General features: G+C 43.5%; 1 protein-coding gene across 1 annotated transcript in view; it reads left to right on the top strand.

The window, feature by feature from the left end:
- Window positions 1-8,716: 8,716 nt before the first annotated feature.
- Window positions 8,717-20,280, top strand: part of RAB39A (RAB39A, member RAS oncogene family) — a 29,660-nt gene continuing 18,096 nt past the window's right edge. Inside the window, exon 1 of the mRNA XM_028105788.2 lies at window positions 8,717-9,088. Within this exon, the coding sequence (XP_027961589.1) occupies window positions 8,862-9,088 (227 nt within the window). The 5' untranslated portion in view covers window positions 8,717-8,861. The remainder of the gene's footprint in view (window positions 9,089-20,280) is intronic.

Here is a 20,280-nt window from a genome sequence, read left to right as displayed (position 1 = left end):
ATTCACTTTGGATTGAACTGCCCTATTCAGAAAAGAATTGTGACGATCATAATTTTTTAGAGTGTTGAGAATGGCATGAATATACACTTCAAACTGACTTCTAATTTTATGCAATTATTTAAGTCCGCCCTATTCATAAACTTGGAAAAATTCGATTTGTCTTGAACAGTCTCATAAGACAGTTCAGTGAGACTAGCTAACAAGTTCAAATCACAACCTTGGTTCCAGTGTAATCAGCCCCTGATTTTGAGGAGCAGGGATTGAGGGTAGTGAGGATGTGGATCACCCCATACGGAGCCCTCAGTCATCTGCGTCATGACGCCCTGGTAGAACCACTAGAAAAGTAGCTAGCTTTGACATCAAATTTATTATCAAAATTAGTTCTTGGTAGGAAAAGATTAAGCAACACTCAATTTATAAACACAAAATTGTAACTGATAACACCCTGTGTCTATTCTCCATACCCAGAAAAATTTTTCTCTAATTCCCTTCCAAAGTCTTCAGTCTTCTTGTCTGAAATCAAATGTCACTATCTTTTCAATTTAAAGACCCCTTACCAGGGGCTCCTGGCTGGCTCAGTCAGTAGAGCAGGCAACTCTTGATCTCAGGGTTGTAAGTTCGAGCCCCATGTTAGGTGTAGAGATTACCTAAAAATACAATCCTGAAAAAAGAAAATAAAGATCCTTTATAATTTCTCCTGATTTTGTCTTCTAGAGGGAAACTTATGGAACAGTTAAATTTATCCAACAAATATTTATCGACTGTGTATTACAATCCAAGTACTGTGCTAAGCGCTGGGATATAACAGGCACTGTGAATAAAACAGTCCAAAACAAAAATCCCTACCCTTATGGAGCTTACATTCTCTTGGGGGAGGCAGACAATAAACAAAATAAATAAGCAAAATGCATATCATGCTATGTGGTGATAAGTGCTATGGAGAAGGGGGTTGGGGTACAGTTTTGCATATAATAGAGAAGGAAAGCCTCATGAAGACACTCAAGTGGACCTTTAATGAGGAGAGAGAACAGCTTGTGCAAAGACAAAAGGAAAGAGCCCTTCCAGAGAGAACGGCAGGAACGAAGATGCTGAGGTGGCAGCCTGCTTCTCATGTTTGAGAAACATCAAGGAAGCCAATATTGCTGAGAAGGTATTGAAGGGAAGGTAGAAGATGAAGCCCAAGAGGTAATGAGAGACCAAGAAATGCGACTTTCCCTGTGAGATAAGAAGCCATTAGCAGTTCCTGATCATAGAAGTGACAAGATCTGACTTACATCTTGCAGGATTATTGTAGCTGCTGGGTGGAACATAGCAATGGTACTAGCAGGGCAAGACCTAACTAGAGACAATTAAAGTAATCCAGACCAGAGGTGACAGCAACTCAGATCATGGTGGCAGAGGGGGAAGTGGGGAGAAATGGTTAGAATCAATATATTTTGAATATACAGCCTATGGAATTTGCTGATGGAATACTTGCGGGGGAAATGGCAAAGAGTGGAATCAAGAATAAGATGTTTGTCCCAAGAAGACGTCCAGATGGCCAATGGACACATGAAAAGATGCTCGACATCAGTCACCAGTGAAATGCAAATCAAAACCACAATGAGATTCCACACCTGTCAGAATGGTTAAAAATTAACAACACAGGAAACAATGGGTGTTGGCAAGGATGCAGAGAAAGGGGAACCCTCCTACACTGTTGGGAATGCAAGCTGGGGCAGCCACTCTGGAAAACAGTATGGAGGCTCCTCAGGAAGTTAAAAATAGAGCTACCCTACGACCCAGCAATTGCACTACTAGGTATTTACCCAAAGGTTACAAAAGTACTGATTCGAAGGGGCACGTGCACCCTGATGTTTATAGCAGCATTATCAACAAGAGCAAACTATGGAGAGAGCCCAAATGTCCATTGATTGATGAATGGATAATGATGAGTTGTACACACACACACACACACACACACACACACACACACACACTGGAATATTACTCAGTCATCAAAAAGAATGAAATCTTGCCATTTGCAAAAACATGAACAGAGCTACAGGATTTATGCTAAGTGAAGGATGTCAGTCAGAGAAAGACAAATACCATATGATTTCACTCATGTGGGATTTAAGAAACAAAACAGGGCGCCTGGGTGGCTCAGTCGGTTGGGCATCTGCCTTTGGCTCAGGTCATGATCCTGGAGTCCGGGATGGAGCCCCGAGTTGGGTTCCCTGCTCAGCGGGGAGTCTGCTTCTCCCTCTGCCTCTGCTTCTTCCTCTCTCTCTGCTCCTCCCCCGCTCATGCTTGTCCTCTCTCTCTCTCACTCACTCAAATAAATAAACAAAATCTTTAAGGAAAAAAGAAAAGAAACAAAACAATTGAGCATGGGAGATGTTTGGTGAGCAACTAAAGGAACTATGCTTCCATTTACAGAGGTGCTGAAGACTCAGAGAGGAACACACTGATCTTGTTGTTTTCTTACCTGTAAACCCTCACACCCGTACTGAGTATAGAAAGCAGGTCTAAATGTTCAATGTAGCATTCACAAAGACCAGGGGGACAACTTCTGAGACTTTTAAAAGGATCTCAAAACCAGAAGATGCATTAGAGATTATCTTACTCGCTAGGTTTTGAAATGTTTTACTTTGGCTTTTTGGTTTTTTGTTTGTTTGTTTTCCCATAGGCTCCCTGCTCTGTGGAGCGCGAGTGCGGATTCCACTGCAGGACTTGAACTTATGACCTTGAGATCCAGGATCTGACACTTAACCCACTGAGCTACCAAAGCACCCCTGAAATATTTTACTTTGTTTCAAAAGAAATAAATTTTACATCTTGACCCACTACACATACATGTACATACACACACACACTGACTCACATACACACATATTACTGAAAAGTCTCATGAAACAAACATCTTTTTTTTAAAAGATTTTATTTGCGAGAAAGAGAGAGAGCATGGGGGGGGACAGAAGAAGAGGGAGAAGAAGGCTCCCCGCTGAGCAGGAAACCCCACGTGGGGCTCAATCCCAGGACCCTGAGATCATGACCTGAGCTAAAGGCAGACACTTAACTGACTGAGCCACCCAGGCGCCCGAAACAAACATCTTTATTATGTGTGATGTACTCTGGTGTTTTGTTTTGTGTTTAATTCTGGCAGTTACCCACAAAATTGATTATATAACCCCCAGTTTGAAAAACACTGATGTAGATCAACTTTTTTAGTGTCCAGATGAGGAAACAGAGAACCAGAGCGATTGAGTAATTTTTTAAAAGTCCCCGAAGTTAGTGACAACACAGGGAGCTGAACACAGTTCTCTTTACTCCTGATCAATAAACAACAGAAAGAGGCTAGATCCTCCTTTCTGGCACTTCCCATATTTTCACTTTGTTTTAAAATATATACATATTAAAGCAGAATGTCCTGACTAACAGTTTAAGTAGCTTTCTTAAATTAAATATGCCCTACCTATGTGCCTTATTTTCTAAGCTAAAACCTTTATAAACACTTCTCACTAAAATATTATTTGCACTCAGCATAATCCAAATATGCTTAAAATTATAATTGTTCATGGGTTATTCAAAGGCAAATCTTAGGGGTCATAAAAATATTCAATTTTTGTTCATCATGAAGCTCCTCGGGTTATGTGCAAACTGCACATAGATAGAAGTTCGGGGTCATAGAGAAATATGGTTAACAGTTCATTTCCACTCAGTGAGCATTTACAGCGCACCGCTATTATGGTGTGTGCTGGGGAAATAACAATGAATTAATAATTGCCGTGAGGAATTTACAATCTAGCCAGACCGTCAAACCAACAGTAATGATTCAATATGAGATATATTGTAGAAGATAGGCGATATCATAGACGTACAGAGTACTCTTTGCTTAACTGCTGTAGGAACACAGATGAGTGAACAATCAATTCTCCTTGGGGATATAAGCGGTTTAGAAAGATTACAAAGGGGAGATAGTATTTGTTCTGGGCCTTGAAAGATGAACAGAAATTTGCTGACCAGATGAAGGTTGAAAATGACAGAAGGAGAGGACACAATAGCATGGGGGAAAAAAAAGTCTAGCGTGCATAGAGGGGTCACTGACTAGATCACAGAGGCCACATTAGGATTGGATGTGTATTACACGATTAGGTATTCAGACCTTATCCTAGGGTGAATGAGTCATCAAAGGTGCTCAATATCATAATTCTAGAAGCAATGTCAAACTAAATGGGAGGCTGTCACCGATTGAATTATATCCCTCAAAAAAGATACAAAGAAGTTCTAACCTCTAGAACTTCAGAACGTGCCTTATTTGGAATCAGTCTTCACAGATGCTCAAGCTAGAAGGAGGTCATTATGATGGGCCCTAACCCAATATGACTGGTGTCCTCATAGAAAGGGGGAAATTTGGACACAGACATGCACAGAGGGAAGACTTTGTGAAGAGATACAGGAAAAATGCCATGTCACAGTGGAGGCCTGGAATGGTACACCTACACGCCAAGGAAGGCCAAAGATTGCCCAGGAAGCCACCAGAAGCTGGGAAAGGGCCGGGAACAGACTCTCCCTCACAGTGCAAAGAAGGAATCAAGTCTGGAACACCTTGGACTTCTAGCCTCTGAGACAGTACATTTCTGTTCCTCTAAGCCATTCCGCTAGCGATACTTTGTTACAACAGCCCTGGGAAACTAATACAGAGGTTATTGAGCAGTAAGGTCTGAAGTGGTAAGAGATTGAACAAAGACAGAGACAGTGGGAAGTTCGGGAAAGGTCCTAAATCTGAAAGATATTGCTGAGGTAATAGTACTCAGATTTAATGATTGGCTGAATATGCCAAAGGAGAGAGAGGAGATGGATGAAGCTCTTATTCCATCATAATCAACTGAATGTAGTGTCTAAACTACCTTAGACCTTAGATCCTTGTTAGAGCTCTCCTGAGGCCAGGGACCTTACAGAACGCCCCCTGACTCTTTCTCTGGCTAATCGTGTCTAAGTATGCTTATGACCTCCCACTCTGGTTTCTCCAGTTTCCATTCAGTTGACTTGTAGCTATGGTCTGCCCTATCCACCTAGTCCCTGTAAACAAAGCTTCATTTGACCTGCTACTTTCCTTTCCATTTTAGTTTTGTCCAGGATGCTACATATTAGATTATCCTTAGCTCTACATTCTGCTGCCTTTAGACCAATTCCATCCCTCCCTTATCCACAGCACTAACCCCTGGCCCCTAGATTCAGCACCACAAGCTCTCACTTGTCTAGGGAACTAGAATGGCCACTAAAGACATCGACCCACCTGTAAAGTATGGGAAAAGAAAACATAGCAAGAAATATGATTTCAGGGGCGCCTGAGTGGCTCAGTTGGCTAAGCGTCTGCCTTCGGCTCAAGTCATGATCCCAGAGTCCTGGGATCAAGGCCTGCATTGGGCTCCCTGCTCCGCGGGGAGCCTTCTTCTCCCTCTCCCTCTGCCTGCAGCTCCCCCTGCTTGTCTCTCTCTCTGTCAATAAATAAATAAAATATTTTTTAAAAAAAGAAATATGATTTCACTTTTGGACATTACAGGAAATATATTTTTGGCACAATGGGAAGCCACTGACCAATCCTTTCTCCAGAACCACCAATACCCCATATACCCCATCCAAAGGGATTGGCGTGATACTTGCTCCTGTGTCCCTGGCCGTATATCTTTGGTATAAACACCTGTTCCAAAGCGGTCTAACTAGATTGTCTCTGGAAAAAAATGGAAATCAGTCTTTGTATGTGTCTAGATATCTAACATGGAACTTGCAGCAACTATAGTTTTCCATATGGATGAAGCAGGAGACAAAGCTGGTTTGAAGAGAGGTAAGAAGTAAGCAGATGTTAGAAGAAATAGGAGAGAGACAGAGACCCACGCTGCCTGTGTTCCTTACAGCTTTCCCTTTCCTTGTTCCAATCCCTTTATGACACCATCTGCATTCCTGCCCATGGGTTCTGTAAAAATACCTCTGTATCCTTATGATAAGTGCATTTGTCTCTTTATATTACCCAAACTGGAGTTTGTTTCAAAGACTCCTAACCAACACAGATGTGTTGAGTCTGAAATGTGTCTAAGGGGAGACCAGAAGACTGTTGGAAGACAGAGCAGAGGTTGAGGGGAGGACACATGGTTTGGGTAAGGGAGTAACTGAAGTCACTGGAGTTCACGAGGTCATCAGAAACAGCTCAAAGTAACGGAAAAAAGGAGGAGGGGGTAAAGAGAAGAAAAATGGGTCTCTTAAGAACATTAATATTTAAGAAACGAATGACAGAAAGAGGAGTCAGTAAGTAAGGTTTAAAAATACAGGAGACTAGGGCGCCTGGGTGGCTCAGTTGGTTAAGCAACTGCCTTCAGCTCGGGTCATGATCCTGGAGTCCCAGGATCGAGTCCCACATCGGGCTCCCTGCTCAGCGGGGAGTCTGCTTCTCCCTCTGCCCCTCTTCCCTCTCGTGCTCTCTGTCTCTCATTCTCTCTCTCTCAAATAAATAAATAAAATCTTTTTAAAAAAATACAGGAGACTAGGAGAGAATGCTTTTGTAAAAACCAAGAAATAAAAGTATCCATATTATCCTTACAGAAAATCCAACCATCAGGGGCTTTAACAGGGATTGACTTATTTGTCTTAAACAACAAGATGTTCAGAGCTCATACAACAGATCCATGATTCCATGAAGAACTCAAGCTCTTGCTCTCTCTCTCTCTCCTACCACCATCTTTAGCATCTAGCCTTCATCTTGACGGTCGCAAGATGGTTGTTAAACCTTCCAGGTAGGAAGGAAAAGCAAAAGAGAAAGAAGAGAGTATGGCTGCTGGACCCTTATTAGGAAAGCAAAAGCTTTACCAAAAGCCCTACTTAAGTCTCATTGGTCAGAACTCTGTCACCTGGCCATCCTTACCTGGAGGACTAGAGGAGGACTCTGGGTAGGAGCTGGGTCACCCAATCAGCTTTTTTTTTTTTTAATTTTAGATTTTATTTATTTGTCAGAGAGAGAGAGAGAGCACAAGCAGGGGGAGTGGCAGGCAGAGGGAGAAGCAGGCTCCCCACTGAGCAAGGAGCCCCATGGGGGAACTCAATCCCAGGACACTGGGATCATGACCTGAGCCAAATGCAGACACTTAACTGACTGAGCCACCCAGGAATCCCCCCAAGCAGCTTTTTACAAAATATTATAATCAACAAAAGCTACAGGGAGGTGAAGAAGAATGACAACTAAAGATAGTTGGGGGAAGCGGGGATTTGATAGAAAGCCCCTGACAACGTATCGAAAGCAGTTTCAGAGGGGCACCTGGCTGGCTCAGTAAGTGGAGCGGGGGACTCTTGATCTCCAGGCTGTGAGCTCAAGCCTCCGGTTGGATGTAGAGATTACTTAAAAATAAAATCTTTTTTAAAAAAAGCAATTTCATTAGGTATGGAGAAGGTTGTTGAAGACTAACTGGGTTGGTGGGAAATGAGTATAGATGGTTCTTTCCTAATGTTTGAAAAGGAGAATAATGGAGGGAGCAAAAATCTAAAGCATAAGGTAGAGAGGCTTTGTCTGGCTTTAGGATTGTGACGACTTGAGCATGTTTATAGGCTGAGGAGTCCAAGCAATTGGAAAGGAGATCAGAGCTATAAATAGCATGACAAAAAAGATCAACTATTGGGAAAAAAAGTGCCACATCCTTCGAGTGACAGGGGATTAAATGCGATATGGAAAGCGATACCTTTGTCTCCAAAACAAGGGAAGTTAAGGATGAATAACAATAGTGCAGGTTTGGATGTAGGCATGAACAAAGTGGAATTGTCGACTACTCTTATTTTTGCAAAAATACACTTTAAAACTGTTGGAAGTTTTAAAAGCCAGACCTTGAATTCACTATTGCCCAATTCTAAGAAAGGGCAGTAAGATCGCATCAGAATTCAGGTGTGCTTTATTCATATTTGGCTCCCCGACCTGACTCGGCGAGATAGAGACCCCGTTAGGATTTTTCCGATTTACAGAACGGAGACCCAGAAGACTGGGAGCTTTCGCGAGCATCTCAACATCTCACTTTTTACCCCCTCCTCTCCTCCGGGCTGGAAGGCCCCCAGAGGATGGCGTAATCCCCGGCATTCTTCTCACTCTTCTGTGGCACTGAAAGCAGTGAGGAAGACAGCCGGTGGCGGCAGGAGCAACGGCCAAAGCGCTTGCTAGAAGCATCCAGAACTTGCTCTGCAAATTTATCTCGATTCTGTTCTTCGCTCCTTCACCTTGAGCGCGCGGAGGCGGCGCTGAGCAAAGGCTAGACAGCAGGACGCCGTCAGCTGGAACCTGCAGCAGTCCGGGAAGGGGCAGAGCTCCCAGGGCCGCTCCCGTCCACGGAGGAACACGCAACAACGGTGACCCGACTTGCAGGATCCCACCCAGACTCTGACAAGCCCACCCTCACGCCCGCAAGAACACGATTCTCACTTTTCATTGGCTGACCCTGGCGGAGTGAGCCCTTGCTTCATTTTCATTGGCTGCCGCGGCCATCACGTCCTCTCGCCACACCCACCTCCCCGGCGGCGCCCAGTGAGCTTTGGGGGGGAGAGATTTGCTGAGGGCGGGGGCGGGAGTCGCGCGCAGCCAGCCCGGGCGGTCCCCCCTCCCCACCCACCCCGCGCCGCGGCCCCCGCCCCGCCCCCCGGCCCGAGGCCCCGCCCCCGGCCCTGCCGGGTCCCGCCCCTCCCTCCAGAGAGGGCGGGGACCAGGCGGCGGCCGCAGTCGCAGGAATATGCTGGAAGCCGGCGGGCGGACGCCCAGGCGGTGCTGAAGGGACAGTTCCCGCCGCCAAACTTGCCCCGCGGCGGGAGGGCGGGTGGAGGGCCCCCGAGCCAGCGGGGGCACGTGAGCGATGGAGACCATCTGGATCTACCAGTTCCGCCTCATCGTGATCGGGGACTCCACGGTGGGCAAGTCGTGCCTCCTGCACCGCTTCACCCAGGGCCGCTTCCCCGGGCTGCGCTCCCCCGCCTGCGACCCCACGGTCGGCGTGGACTTCTTCTCCCGCCTGCTGGAGATCGAGCCGGGCAAGCGGATCAAGCTGCAGCTGTGGGACACGGCGGGGCAGGAGCGCTTCAGGTAGGGCCGCCGGGACCCCGGGGCACCCCGGGGACCGCCCCTTCCCCCGCGGTCCGCCGCCCCCGCCCGGCTCGGAGGAGGCTCCGGCCCTTCCCTCTCGAAAGTGCAAACACTCCATTCTCGCTTCCCTTCGCCCCTCCTCTTCCAGGGACGACTTCCTCCTCCGCAATTTCTCACTTGCTTCTTTGGCGCCCATTTCCTGCGCCTTTCCTTTCCCACGTGAACCGGGGCCCCCCAGTCGCGGACCCCCTCTTGCCCCGCGCTCTCTGCCCCTGCGGGTGTTGGGATCCCCAACTCTTCGGCACCCCTCCCCCTGCTCCCCAAACTCGGCGCCCCTCACTGCGCACACCCTGACCGGGCCACCCTCCAACGAGCTCCCCTTCTGCACGCCGCTCCTTGCGGCCCGGGAGAACTGCAAAGTGGGGTTCCCTCCGGCTTGACGGCGAGCGCCGCTCCGGCCCGGCCCGCTGCATGAGCTCATTGGGCACCGTTCAGAGAGGGAGGGGGATGCGGTGATGGTTGGAACACCTCACAGCACCGATTGTGGTCCTCAGAAATGCTGGGCCGTGTGACCCGGGGGAACACGTCTTAGGTAGCAAACACAGGCACGGGGGGCGGGGGTCCTCGTTTTGTTTAGTAGGGGCTGAGTTGTCTTTAGAAGTTTGTCATCATTGGTGGTTTGGAAGAGAGAGACACACAGATTTTGTCACGAACTTTTTCCTTTATGGCATTTATAATGGGTGCTTAACGTTCCAGGGTGCTAATACATCAGAAAATGCGTTCTGAATAGAGGAGGAGGGATCCAAATGAAGAGTCTCATTCTAAATGTTCACTGAGACCAGGAAGGATTTTGCAAAGACAGCTCATGTTATGCAAATAAAAATTAAATGTAATTTGTACGCATTTCCTGGATGTTTAAGACTGAACCGCATAATAAAGCATATTTTAAAGTTGTAGGATTTGAGGACACCTTTTTTTTTTGGAGGAAGGTAGGAAATCTGATACACTGTAATGTTTTGGGTTGTGGGTTTTTGTTTTTGTTTTTGTTTTTTTTTGAGATTGCATTGTCACCTGAAATTCACTTAAGCAAGCGTTTTGCAATCTTCAGCAAGTACTCTGCTTGTGAAACGCAGTAGTCCGTGAGGGGGACTTCCCAAACATGGCTTCCCCTCACCAGCTCCAGCCAGCTTCCCTTCCCAATGAGATCAGCCTCCTCCTGTGAGTGAGGATGTCCCAACTTTTAAAGTTTTGGCTTCCATTCCCAGCTACACCCGGATTCAGACAGATGATAAGTGAACTGCTTAGCTTGCTCATAACTTGGTTTTCAACTATGTATGAAGTGGAAAGATGATAAGGCCAGCCCCTCAGAGAGATGTTAAAGCTTCCTGTTAACGTTTTGAATTGTACCAGACCTAGAATTACATGAAGAATTTTGTTTTTCCTTTTCGAGAAGCCTCTTTTAGTTAAAATAGGGTTTCAAACTTCTGATTCCTCATCTATAAAATGGGTTCATTATGATCTCTTAAGATTCCTTCCAGTTTTACCATTGTAAGATTGATTGCAAATTCCTTCCCTTGTCATCTCAATCAAAGTTGAATCTTTAGGTATTTTGTGGTCCAAAAAAAAAAAAAACACCATTTACTAGTAGCTCTTGCTCTACCCTCTGAAATGAATACAATAAAAACATATTCTTTATGCCTTAAACTTCTAAAAACTAGCGAGTTGCAACTACAAGAAACATAAATAGTAAAATCTTATTGTATCTAATTATCTCCCAAAAAGTTGCCCCTGAACTTATTGACAAGATAGTTAAGGATAATTAATTTGTTAGATTTTAAAGTCCTTTCTGCTAAATAGATCACTGTTTTTTAATGCCTTTGAGCGCATGTAAATACTAATTCATTGTATATACATTATTAAAGCCAGACAGTACCTCTCCCATAATAATACAAGGACATTTAGGGAATGTTTACTGACAATGAGTCATGCTTTATTTTGTCTGGCTCTTTACCAAAGATATATTCATAAATACATACATATTTCAGTAGCTACCTCCAAATACTTGCTTTTCTGTTTAGCAGAATTTTTCACTGTAAAATTGCATTTGAAACAATCATTGTTTTTTTTTTTGAAACAATCATTGTTAAATCATTCTGTATCTTTAAGAAAATAGATATAATTTAAGTAATAGATATCCTGACACATTTTATTTCATAGAAAGGTACTGTAGTTCATGAAGAGAACAGCCATATAATATCATTAGGCATTCATGGGAAATTTTATATTTCAAGGTTTATTATTGATTGGATATAAATTAGCAAAAGGACTCTACTTTAGATAACTCAGGGTGTAGCTTGAAAATATTAAGAAAACAGAACAAAATAATGAGCTGATAATTATGACCATACTTAGCCTTAGTTTTCTCCCCTCCCCCCACCCAGAGCTTGAGATATAATTGACACATAAGTCCTTAATTTTCAGTGTTCAGATTAACAAATGCTAGAAGACAATAATTACTTGCAAAAAGTAAGAAGGAACACAAAGTGAAAAGGCTTACAAAAATAATGTATATGTGAGCATACCATGAATTGTAATGTTTTTATTAACACTGTGTTAATGAGGATAAATGTCAAATTACTGTATTAAAGACAGTCAAAATTACAGTCCCTTTGTTCAAGATGAAAATTTATTTCTCCGTGTGTAATAGTCTCAAGGTAATTGGTCTGTGTTGGTGGAGGGACTCTGCTCTGAGCCATCATTCGAGTACCTTCCTTTTTAATTTTCTGCCAACCCTAAGATATTATCATCATCTTCATGAACACTGTGTTCCTACACAGGGGAAGGAAAAAGAAAAGCTCTAAATCAAATGTTCCTTTTTTTTTTTTTTTTTTTTTTAGTAGGCTCCGTGCCTAATATGGGGCTTGAGTTCACAACCCCAAGATCAGGAGTTGCGTGCTCCACCGACTGGGCCAGCCACCCAGGCGTCCTAGCAATGTTCCTTTTAAGCAAGTGAGACCACTGTGGTACAGATCACTTCAGCTCTAATTTCACTAAGAAGAAATGAGCTACAAGGCCATAGTTAGGCTGGGCTACCATGTGCCCATGAAGAAGGGAAGGTGGATCTGGCATTGTGGGCTTTGCAGGGAAACCAGCAAACACCACTTTCAAATTTTAATCATCACAGTGGACAAAGTTCAGCAGAAAAGGAAGCAAGAATATCGTATAGCACAGCGTTAATAAGGATAAATATTAGAGGCTGCTAGAAGTATGGAGAGTATCAAATACAGGAATATAAATTTTGAACTTCCCATAGAAAGCGCTTCAAGCAATATGAAGATAAAACGAGATAAAGAAATAGCAATGTTGGCTGTAGGGATAGGTAAATTCAAGGCTTCAAACCAGATTTTGCCTTTTATTTCTGGTTATGTGATCTTTGGGGTATTATAGTTACAGCAAGTGATTATAAAGAGTATAGGATCCTCCTGGTACAGTGCTTCTCAGAGTGTGTCCTGCAGAACAGTTATATCCCTTGTGATTCTTTTTAAAAATGAATTCTGTGACCAGGTAAATTTGGGAATACCTATACTCCATGTACCACTCTCTTAGAAATTGATATCAAAGGCTCTCAGAAGTCTTGCAGCAAGGAAGCCCATTTAACTTTGATTAAACTATCATGTCTCAAATTTTATTTTTAAAAGTGTAAAAATCTGCGCTAACTCGTGTTCAAAGGAGTATAACCTGAGAGAAGTTCCACTGATAGAGTTGCTCTAGTCACATCCCCGGAGCAGAATCCCTGAACTTTTGAGGTGTAGAGCAGTGCAAGACCTTCTAAAGTTCCTTACAAAGGGCAGTCAATATTAATATAATTAATATTATATTAATAATATAACATTATATTAACCCCAACATCTGAGGGTGGCCTCTAACACACTGAACATTCTGGGCCTCTCCCTAACCCTCCATCTGCCTTGTCATCTCTTTTTCTTTAGCGTCTCTTCTACTGTGACTCTCTCTTCCCTCTTGTGTCCTGCGTCTCCTTCAGCTGCTTATTTTTATTTTTCCGGTACCCCTCTCCGCTGTCTGTCCCTTTTCCGTTTCCCCCCACCCTCCATCTTTTTGCACTCCTTCCTTCTCATCTCAGTGTGTCTCTTACTCTGTCATTTCATTTTATCTATCCCCTGGCTCCCTTGTGTCTCTGCTTCCTCCTGGCCCTTCAAAACATTCATATGAAGTTAATGTCTTAATTTGGGGCACCTGGGTGGCTCAGTCGTTAAGCGTCTGCCTTCAGCTCAGGTCATGGTCCCGGGGTCCTGGGATCGAGCCCCGCATCGGGCTCCCTGCTCGGCGGGGAGCCTACTTCTCCCTCTCCTGCTCCCGCTCCTTGTTCTCTCTCTCTCTCTCTCTCTCTCTCTCTCTAAAATTAAATAATTAATTAATTAAAATGCTCAAAAATAATACATTTAAAAAAATAAAAGTGTCTTAATTTGCCTCTGAAGCCAGTAATACACCGTATGTTAATTAATTGAATTTAAATTTTAAAAAGATGAAACAAAATAAAAGTGGCTTATGTTCTTTGTTTTTAATTTTAAAAGTAAATAAGATGAACGTTTTCTATTTCTCCTTAAGAGAACGTTTTATTTGTTTTAAAGATTTATTTATTTATTTTAGAGAGAGAGCGAGCATGCCCCCGAGTGGGGGGAGGGGCAGAGGAAGAGGGAGAGGGGGAGTCCTCAAGCAGACTCCCTGCTGAGCGAGGAGCCTGATATGGGGCTTGATCCCATGATCTATGAGATCATGACCTGAGCCAAAACCAAGAGTCAGATGCTTAACCAACTGAGCCACCCCAGGTGCCCCTTAAGCGAACGTTTTAAATGCCTAAACTAAATTGTTTTTGTTTTTGTTTTTGATTCCTACCCTCTTGACTGCAGTTCGTAGTCTTCAATAGAAAAAGATTTTCTGATCCGGGGTCGGTGGGTTCATAACTGCATACGTCACAGAGTGGAAATTGTCTGCAGTTAAGTGCCATAATCATCGCAGTCTCCTGTGGTTCCAGATTTTTAGAAACAGTAAAAGTGATGCTCTATTTGTGTTGAGTCATCAGATAAAATAATGTCTTGGTTAAAATTATTTGTGTTGTAGGGGGCGCCTGGTGGCTCAGTGGGTTAAGTGTCTGCCTTTATCTCAGGTCATGATCCCAGGGTCCTGCGATTGAGCCCCACGTTGGGCTCCCTGCTCCGCGGGAAGTCTGCTTCCCCCTCTGCCCCTCCCCCTGCTTGTGTGCATTCTCTCTCTTTCTCTCTCTCTGTCAAATAAATAAATAAAATCTTTAAAAAAATTATCTGTGTTGTAAGTAACAGATCTAGCCAAATTAGTTTAGGTATTAGGGGATAAATTATAAAGGATCCAGATCTCATGAGTGGCAGAAGCTCATGGCAGATGCAGGTATCTGGAAGTATGGGAACCCCAGCGAGAGTCTGTGGGTTTGCCCTCTGGTGCTTCTCCAGCTCCGTTAGCTCCCAGTTCTCTTGGGGGTCTCAGCCTCTTACTCAGATTCTGGGAAGAAAGGAATCTCCTGGACTACTTGACCATTTCATCTGCTGCTCAGGGACTACCAGTGAGTCAGCTTCCCCACAGTCAAACTGCAAGACACATTTACGTATAATACAGATGTAAATACATATATATCAGATATATATATACATATAATATACATAAAATATGTAATATATATTATACATGTAATACAGATACAGACACACAAGGTATGTATTTATGGGTCACACAAGGGTCTACTTTTTGGAAAAGAGAAATTCACAGAAGGAAGTGAGCAGTCATCCCCCGAAGTATCTATTTTGTGGTGTTTCAGGGTAACATGGTATGTAAGAATGAGTCAACATCATTTCTCCCAAGTGTAGCAGGATGTGAAGAGATGACGCGTGTAGCCAGACATATTTTTATTCTGTAAGGATTATTGTCCTTGTCCCTCAGGGCATTCAGCCCATTTTGAGTGACTGTGTAGTCAACACAGTCAAGAAACTAGCTAGTAATTTGAAAAATCTGTAATTGTCTTTCTTAATTTCTTTTTTCTTCAACAATTGAACTGATTCGGCCACAACCTCAACGCCCTGTTGGTAGAGGAAGGTGATTATACCTCCTGAAGTAAACTAAACATTGTTCCCCAAATGTCTCAGGGCCCTGAGCCAAATTACAAATAGGCAAAGCCCATTCTTGGGGACCCTTTGGGGCTTTCGCAGCTTTCTTTCCTTCTGTGTTTTAACCACCGAGACCTTGACCCTCACATCCCTTAATAGTCCATCTTCACTTCAGAGACCAACACACAAGCATTAATGGTTGAAAACAACTTAATAAGGGTCTTGCCAGGAGTATTTAGATCCTAAAAGGGGATGACCACTTAGCGAGGGAATGCCGCCCCGTCCTGATGCCTCCCCGGTGGCAGAGTTCTAGATAACGTGGCTGTTGGTGGTGGAAAGTCCTCTCGTGTTGCTACACTGAGGACCACCTATTCCGACACAGTGGCCCCACATTTAGCTTTCAAAGCAAGGTTAGGGGGAAAAAAGTTAGAGATGACGTTGTGAGTACATAGATTACCACAGTAGAGTTTTTGCTTGAAGGAAAGTGCTGTGCTCAGTCTGTGAGAGAGAGAGGAAATTTCTAGCCATCGTTAGTCGGTTTGACTAGCGGATAAAGATTTCTGATTTAACCTTTCACAGCCATGTTACTTAAAAGTTTAAAGAGTACTTCTTGGAATGGCCGAAGCCTATTTAGTGTGCTGGTTATTCCTATCCTGGCTGACTTAGAGGGAATCTTTTCTCTTCCAATCTTCTCTGTCAAGCCGTGGAAAAGGTGACCCACCCGAGTGACACTGGGATACACACACACCAGGAAACATCAGATATTGCTTTAATAGGATATTTTAATTCTTTCTGAAGCGAAGTACCTGCAAAGCCTCTACTTTATGATTTTAATAAATCTCTAAATGTCAGTAAGTTTTCATCAATTCTGATAATATATAATTCCGGAAAGTTCACTTTAAAAATTGCTACCCCAGGGGCGCCTGGGTGGCTCAGTCGGTTGAGCATCTGCCTTAGGTTCAGGTCATGATCTCAGCGGGGAGTCTACTTCTCCCTCTCCCTCTGCCCCTCCCCCCTGCTTGTGTTCTCTCTCTCTCTCAAATTAAAATCTTTGAGAAATTAAAAAATAAAAATTGCTACCCCACACACTCCACCTGGCTTATCACGAAACATCTTATTAGGGTAAAAACCATTGTTTTTTGACAGGAATCTATGTAATAAAGTACTGGTCTGACCTTCAAAAGTTCCAGAAAAACATGAAACAAAGGTCAAAGTATGTTCTAAATTTACAAGTATATTTCTAGTTTAAGCTGTGAAAGAGTTTCAAAATACAGGTAAGCAGTTCTGTATATAAGCGTGACTAAGTAAACGTTGATGGCTAGCTGGCATATAATTTTAGTTTGGCTTAAAATCTTAACAGCATACTCTTAAATGTTCTTGAAATGTAGTGAAGTTTTTCTGTTTTCCTATGGTAGTGATTCATTTTTAATTTAGGAACAACTTGTAACTCAAATTACTGTATTACTGGCAGCAAGTGTTTAAGACCATCAGTTGGTATTAATAGCAAGGATATAAAGAAGCTCTTGATACAAAGAAACCATCAAAAATATCTCAGTGCCAAAAACTACTGAGGTAAGGGAACAGAGATTTTATTTATTTTATTTTATTTTATTTTTTATTATTAACATATATTATTTGTTTCAGAGGTACAGGTCTGTGATTCAACAGTCTTGCACAATTCACAGTGCTCACCATAGCACATACCCTCCCCAATGTCTATCACCCAGCCACCCCATCCCTCCCACCCCCCACCACTCCAGCAACCCTCAGTTTGTTTCCTGAGATTCAGAATTCCTCATATCAGTGAGGTCATGTGATACATGTCTTTCTCTGACTGACTTATTTCACTCAGCATAACACCCTCCAGTTCCATCCACGTCGTTGCAAATGGTGAGATTTCAATTTTTGATGGCTGAGTAATATTCCATTGTATATATATATATATATATATATATATACCACATCTTCTTTATCCATTCATCTGTCGATGGACATCTGGGCTCTTTGCATAGTTAGGCTATTGTGGACATTGCTGCTATAAACATTGGGGTGCACGGGCCCCTTCGAATCAGTATTTTTGTATCCTTTGGGATAAATACCCAGTAGTGCAACTGCTGGATCATAGATCATAGGGTAGCTCTATTTTCAACTTTTTGAGGAACCTCCATACTGTTTTCTTTTTTTTTTTTTTTAAGATTTTATTTATTTATTCATGAGAGACAGAGGGAGAGAGAGAGAGAGAAGCAGGCTCCCAAGGAGCAGGGAGCCCGATGCAGGACTCGATCCCAGGACCCTGGGATCATGACCTGAGCCAAAGGCAGACGCTTAACCATCTGAGCCACCCAGGCGCCCTCCGTACTGTTTTCCAGAGTGGCTGCGCCAGGTAGGGAGCAGAGACTCCTCTTAGGCTTGTTTCTACTTCACTAATGTGGTGAGTGCATTGGAAGTCACTTGTGAAAGGTCTTTGTCAAGCCATGCTCAAAAGGTCATCAGTGACTTTTCTTGGCAAAATGTGATCTTTCTCTATGCCTATTTTTCTTAAGTTTATTTTTTTTAGTTATCTCTACACCCAGTGTGGGGCTCGAACTCACAGCCCCTGACATCAAGAGTTGCATGCTCTTTCAACATGGCCAGCCAGGCTCTTATTTTTTTTTCTAATTTTTATATGATTGGTCATAGTTTCTTTTTAAATTATCTTGCTGTACTAAGAATGTTAAAAGTGGTTTTTCTTCTGATTTTTAAGTCTCTCTAAATATATTTCCTTTTTGTAGGACTTAGTGGGCTACGACCTCACATAGATAAGGCTTAGGGACATCCTTCATAACAGATTCCTGCCTCAGAAATACAAAAGAATGGTGTGGGGCCCAAACGGCACCCTCTCTGAGAAAAGATTAGGAAAGAATACTCCAAACAGGAGTTAGATAGATATTAAGAACTTCCTGGCATGATGAAGAAAAGATTATAATTTCTTAAATTCTAGGCATTGCCTCTCGTTTTTCTTCAGTGTAGTGTTTTTCAGAGTGATGTTAATAGGTGTAATTTGAGAAGAGGTTTCCTTGACCAAATAGTTTGGGAAATGTTGGGCTGTTGCAGGATTTCTCAGGGTCTCTAATATATGGATATAGTAATCCACGTTGTGAATCCCCAAGGTAGATACGGTGTTTCCCTAACCCAGAGTCCTTTTACACAGAGCATTTTATTTTGTTTTTTTTTTTTTAAAGATTTTATTTGTCAGAGAGAGAGAGAATGCACATACAAGCAGGGGGAGCGGCAAGCAGAGGGAGAAGTAGGCTCCCCACTGAGCAAGGAGCCTGATGTGGGACTCGATCCCAGGACCCCGAGATCATGACCTGAGCTGAAGGCAGACACGTAACCAACTGAGCCCCCCAGGTGGCCCTACACAGAGCGTTTTAGAAACTGGTAGGTATGTAGGTCGGTGGAGCACTTTAGGAAGTAATACTTCACAAAAAAATAGGCAATTCCTTAAATTTTAGGAATATATTTTGAGAATCTCTCATGGTTTCTTCTTTCATGTGATTCTCCATGTCCCTTTTGCTGCCGCTCCCAGGTATGATTTCATCAGATTTCCCCTTTAAAACTCTTGATGTTTTAGGAAAAGATCCAGTAGCGTTTGAGAGTCCCTTGATTTCTGTCCCCTCAGTCGAAGTTAAGAGGTTGATCTTCTTCCTGACTTCTAGCCCCTTGTTACACTTTTACTCAGATCACACAGGACCTTCAGCACTTGTTTTAAGCACAAAACCTCCCGGTTAGAATCAGTAGAGAAACTGGAAGAAAGGTAAAGGAGCAAATGGATGAAACTTCTTCATTTCAGATTTTCTAGATATGAAAGGCTATGGGAAAGCAAATGTTAATGAAGCAGGTATGAGGTGAAATTTCAGACCAATCTGATAGAATAGATTGGTAGACTGAAAAGAGAATTACAAGTGAAAGAGTAGACACAGTTAGTTGTACAGCAGACAGTCATTAGCGGCAAAGAAAATTAGTGAGAAAGTGGTCGGGGGGCAGATACGTGAAGGACGCTGCAGAGGGCGCCTGGGCGGCCAGTCGGTGGAGCGTCTGCCTTCGGCTCAGGTCATGATCTCAAGGTCCCGGGATCGAGTCCCGCATCGGGCTCCCTGCTCAGCGGGGAGTCTGTGTCTCCCTCTGCTCCCCTTGCTCATGTTCTCTCTCTCTCTCTCAAATAAATAAAATCTTAAAAAAAAAAAAAAAAGCTGCAGGGGTCAGCCACACTGTGGTCAACATCCTGGCCATTTTAGTCTATAAATAACTGTAGCCACAGGACCGGGAAAAGAACAGACAGGTGGTCTGGTAACAGCAGTCTCAGTTGTTAATAATACAGTTAATGTCCAGAACGGCTTTAACTTGTCCCAGAGGTTACAGCTCCTCGGTGGTTTGCTCAAGGACCCTGTTCTCTTAACTCTGTGGTCAGTGCTCTTTCTGCTGCACCAGGCCTCCTGACATAATTGAAAAGAGTTTTACTGGCACACTGTGCAGTTTCTGTCCTGAAGGTACTGTTTGCACACGGCTACCTCCCCCGTTTTCTATACACCCATGTCAGTGACCCTCTCCACCCAAACCAGTATTTTACTGCTGGGTTCAGAAAACAAGGTGGAAATAGCTTTACACACAGTAACAGTACTGGTCACTGGCAGCAAACAGCTGTGGTTGCATGGACCCTTCCCCCGCCTCCATGCAGTACTCCGGGACTGCACTGCTATACTCGGTGGCAGGGGTGAGCCCAGCCGCTGCAGTGGACAAGCTTGTATGATGTATCCCGCCTTATTAGACAAGGAGAGGTGTCGGGTACTGCCCCAAGCTACCAGCAAATACTGGCTCTGGTGTCCGCAAAGCAGCTTTCCAATCCTTAAGCTCTGTCCCCTTTTTTTCTGGAGAAGTTGACATCAACCAGGATGATTCACTTGTTAAAATCCAGGCACTGATTTAGCTTAGCTGTTGGTCAAGCACTAGATGTAATAATAGATGTAAGTAAGGTAGAGGGGCGCCCGGGTGGCTCAGTCA

The sequence above is a fragment of the Eumetopias jubatus genome, unplaced genomic scaffold, assembly GCF_037043125.1.
Source record: "Eumetopias jubatus isolate StellerSeaLion01/CBP00866 unplaced genomic scaffold, mEumJub1_p1.0 scaffold_13, whole genome shotgun sequence".
NCBI classification, from domain to species: Eukaryota; Metazoa; Chordata; class Mammalia; order Carnivora; family Otariidae; genus Eumetopias; species Eumetopias jubatus.
The sequence above is the reverse complement of the archived record's forward strand: the minus strand, read 5'-3'. Positions and strand labels throughout refer to the sequence as shown.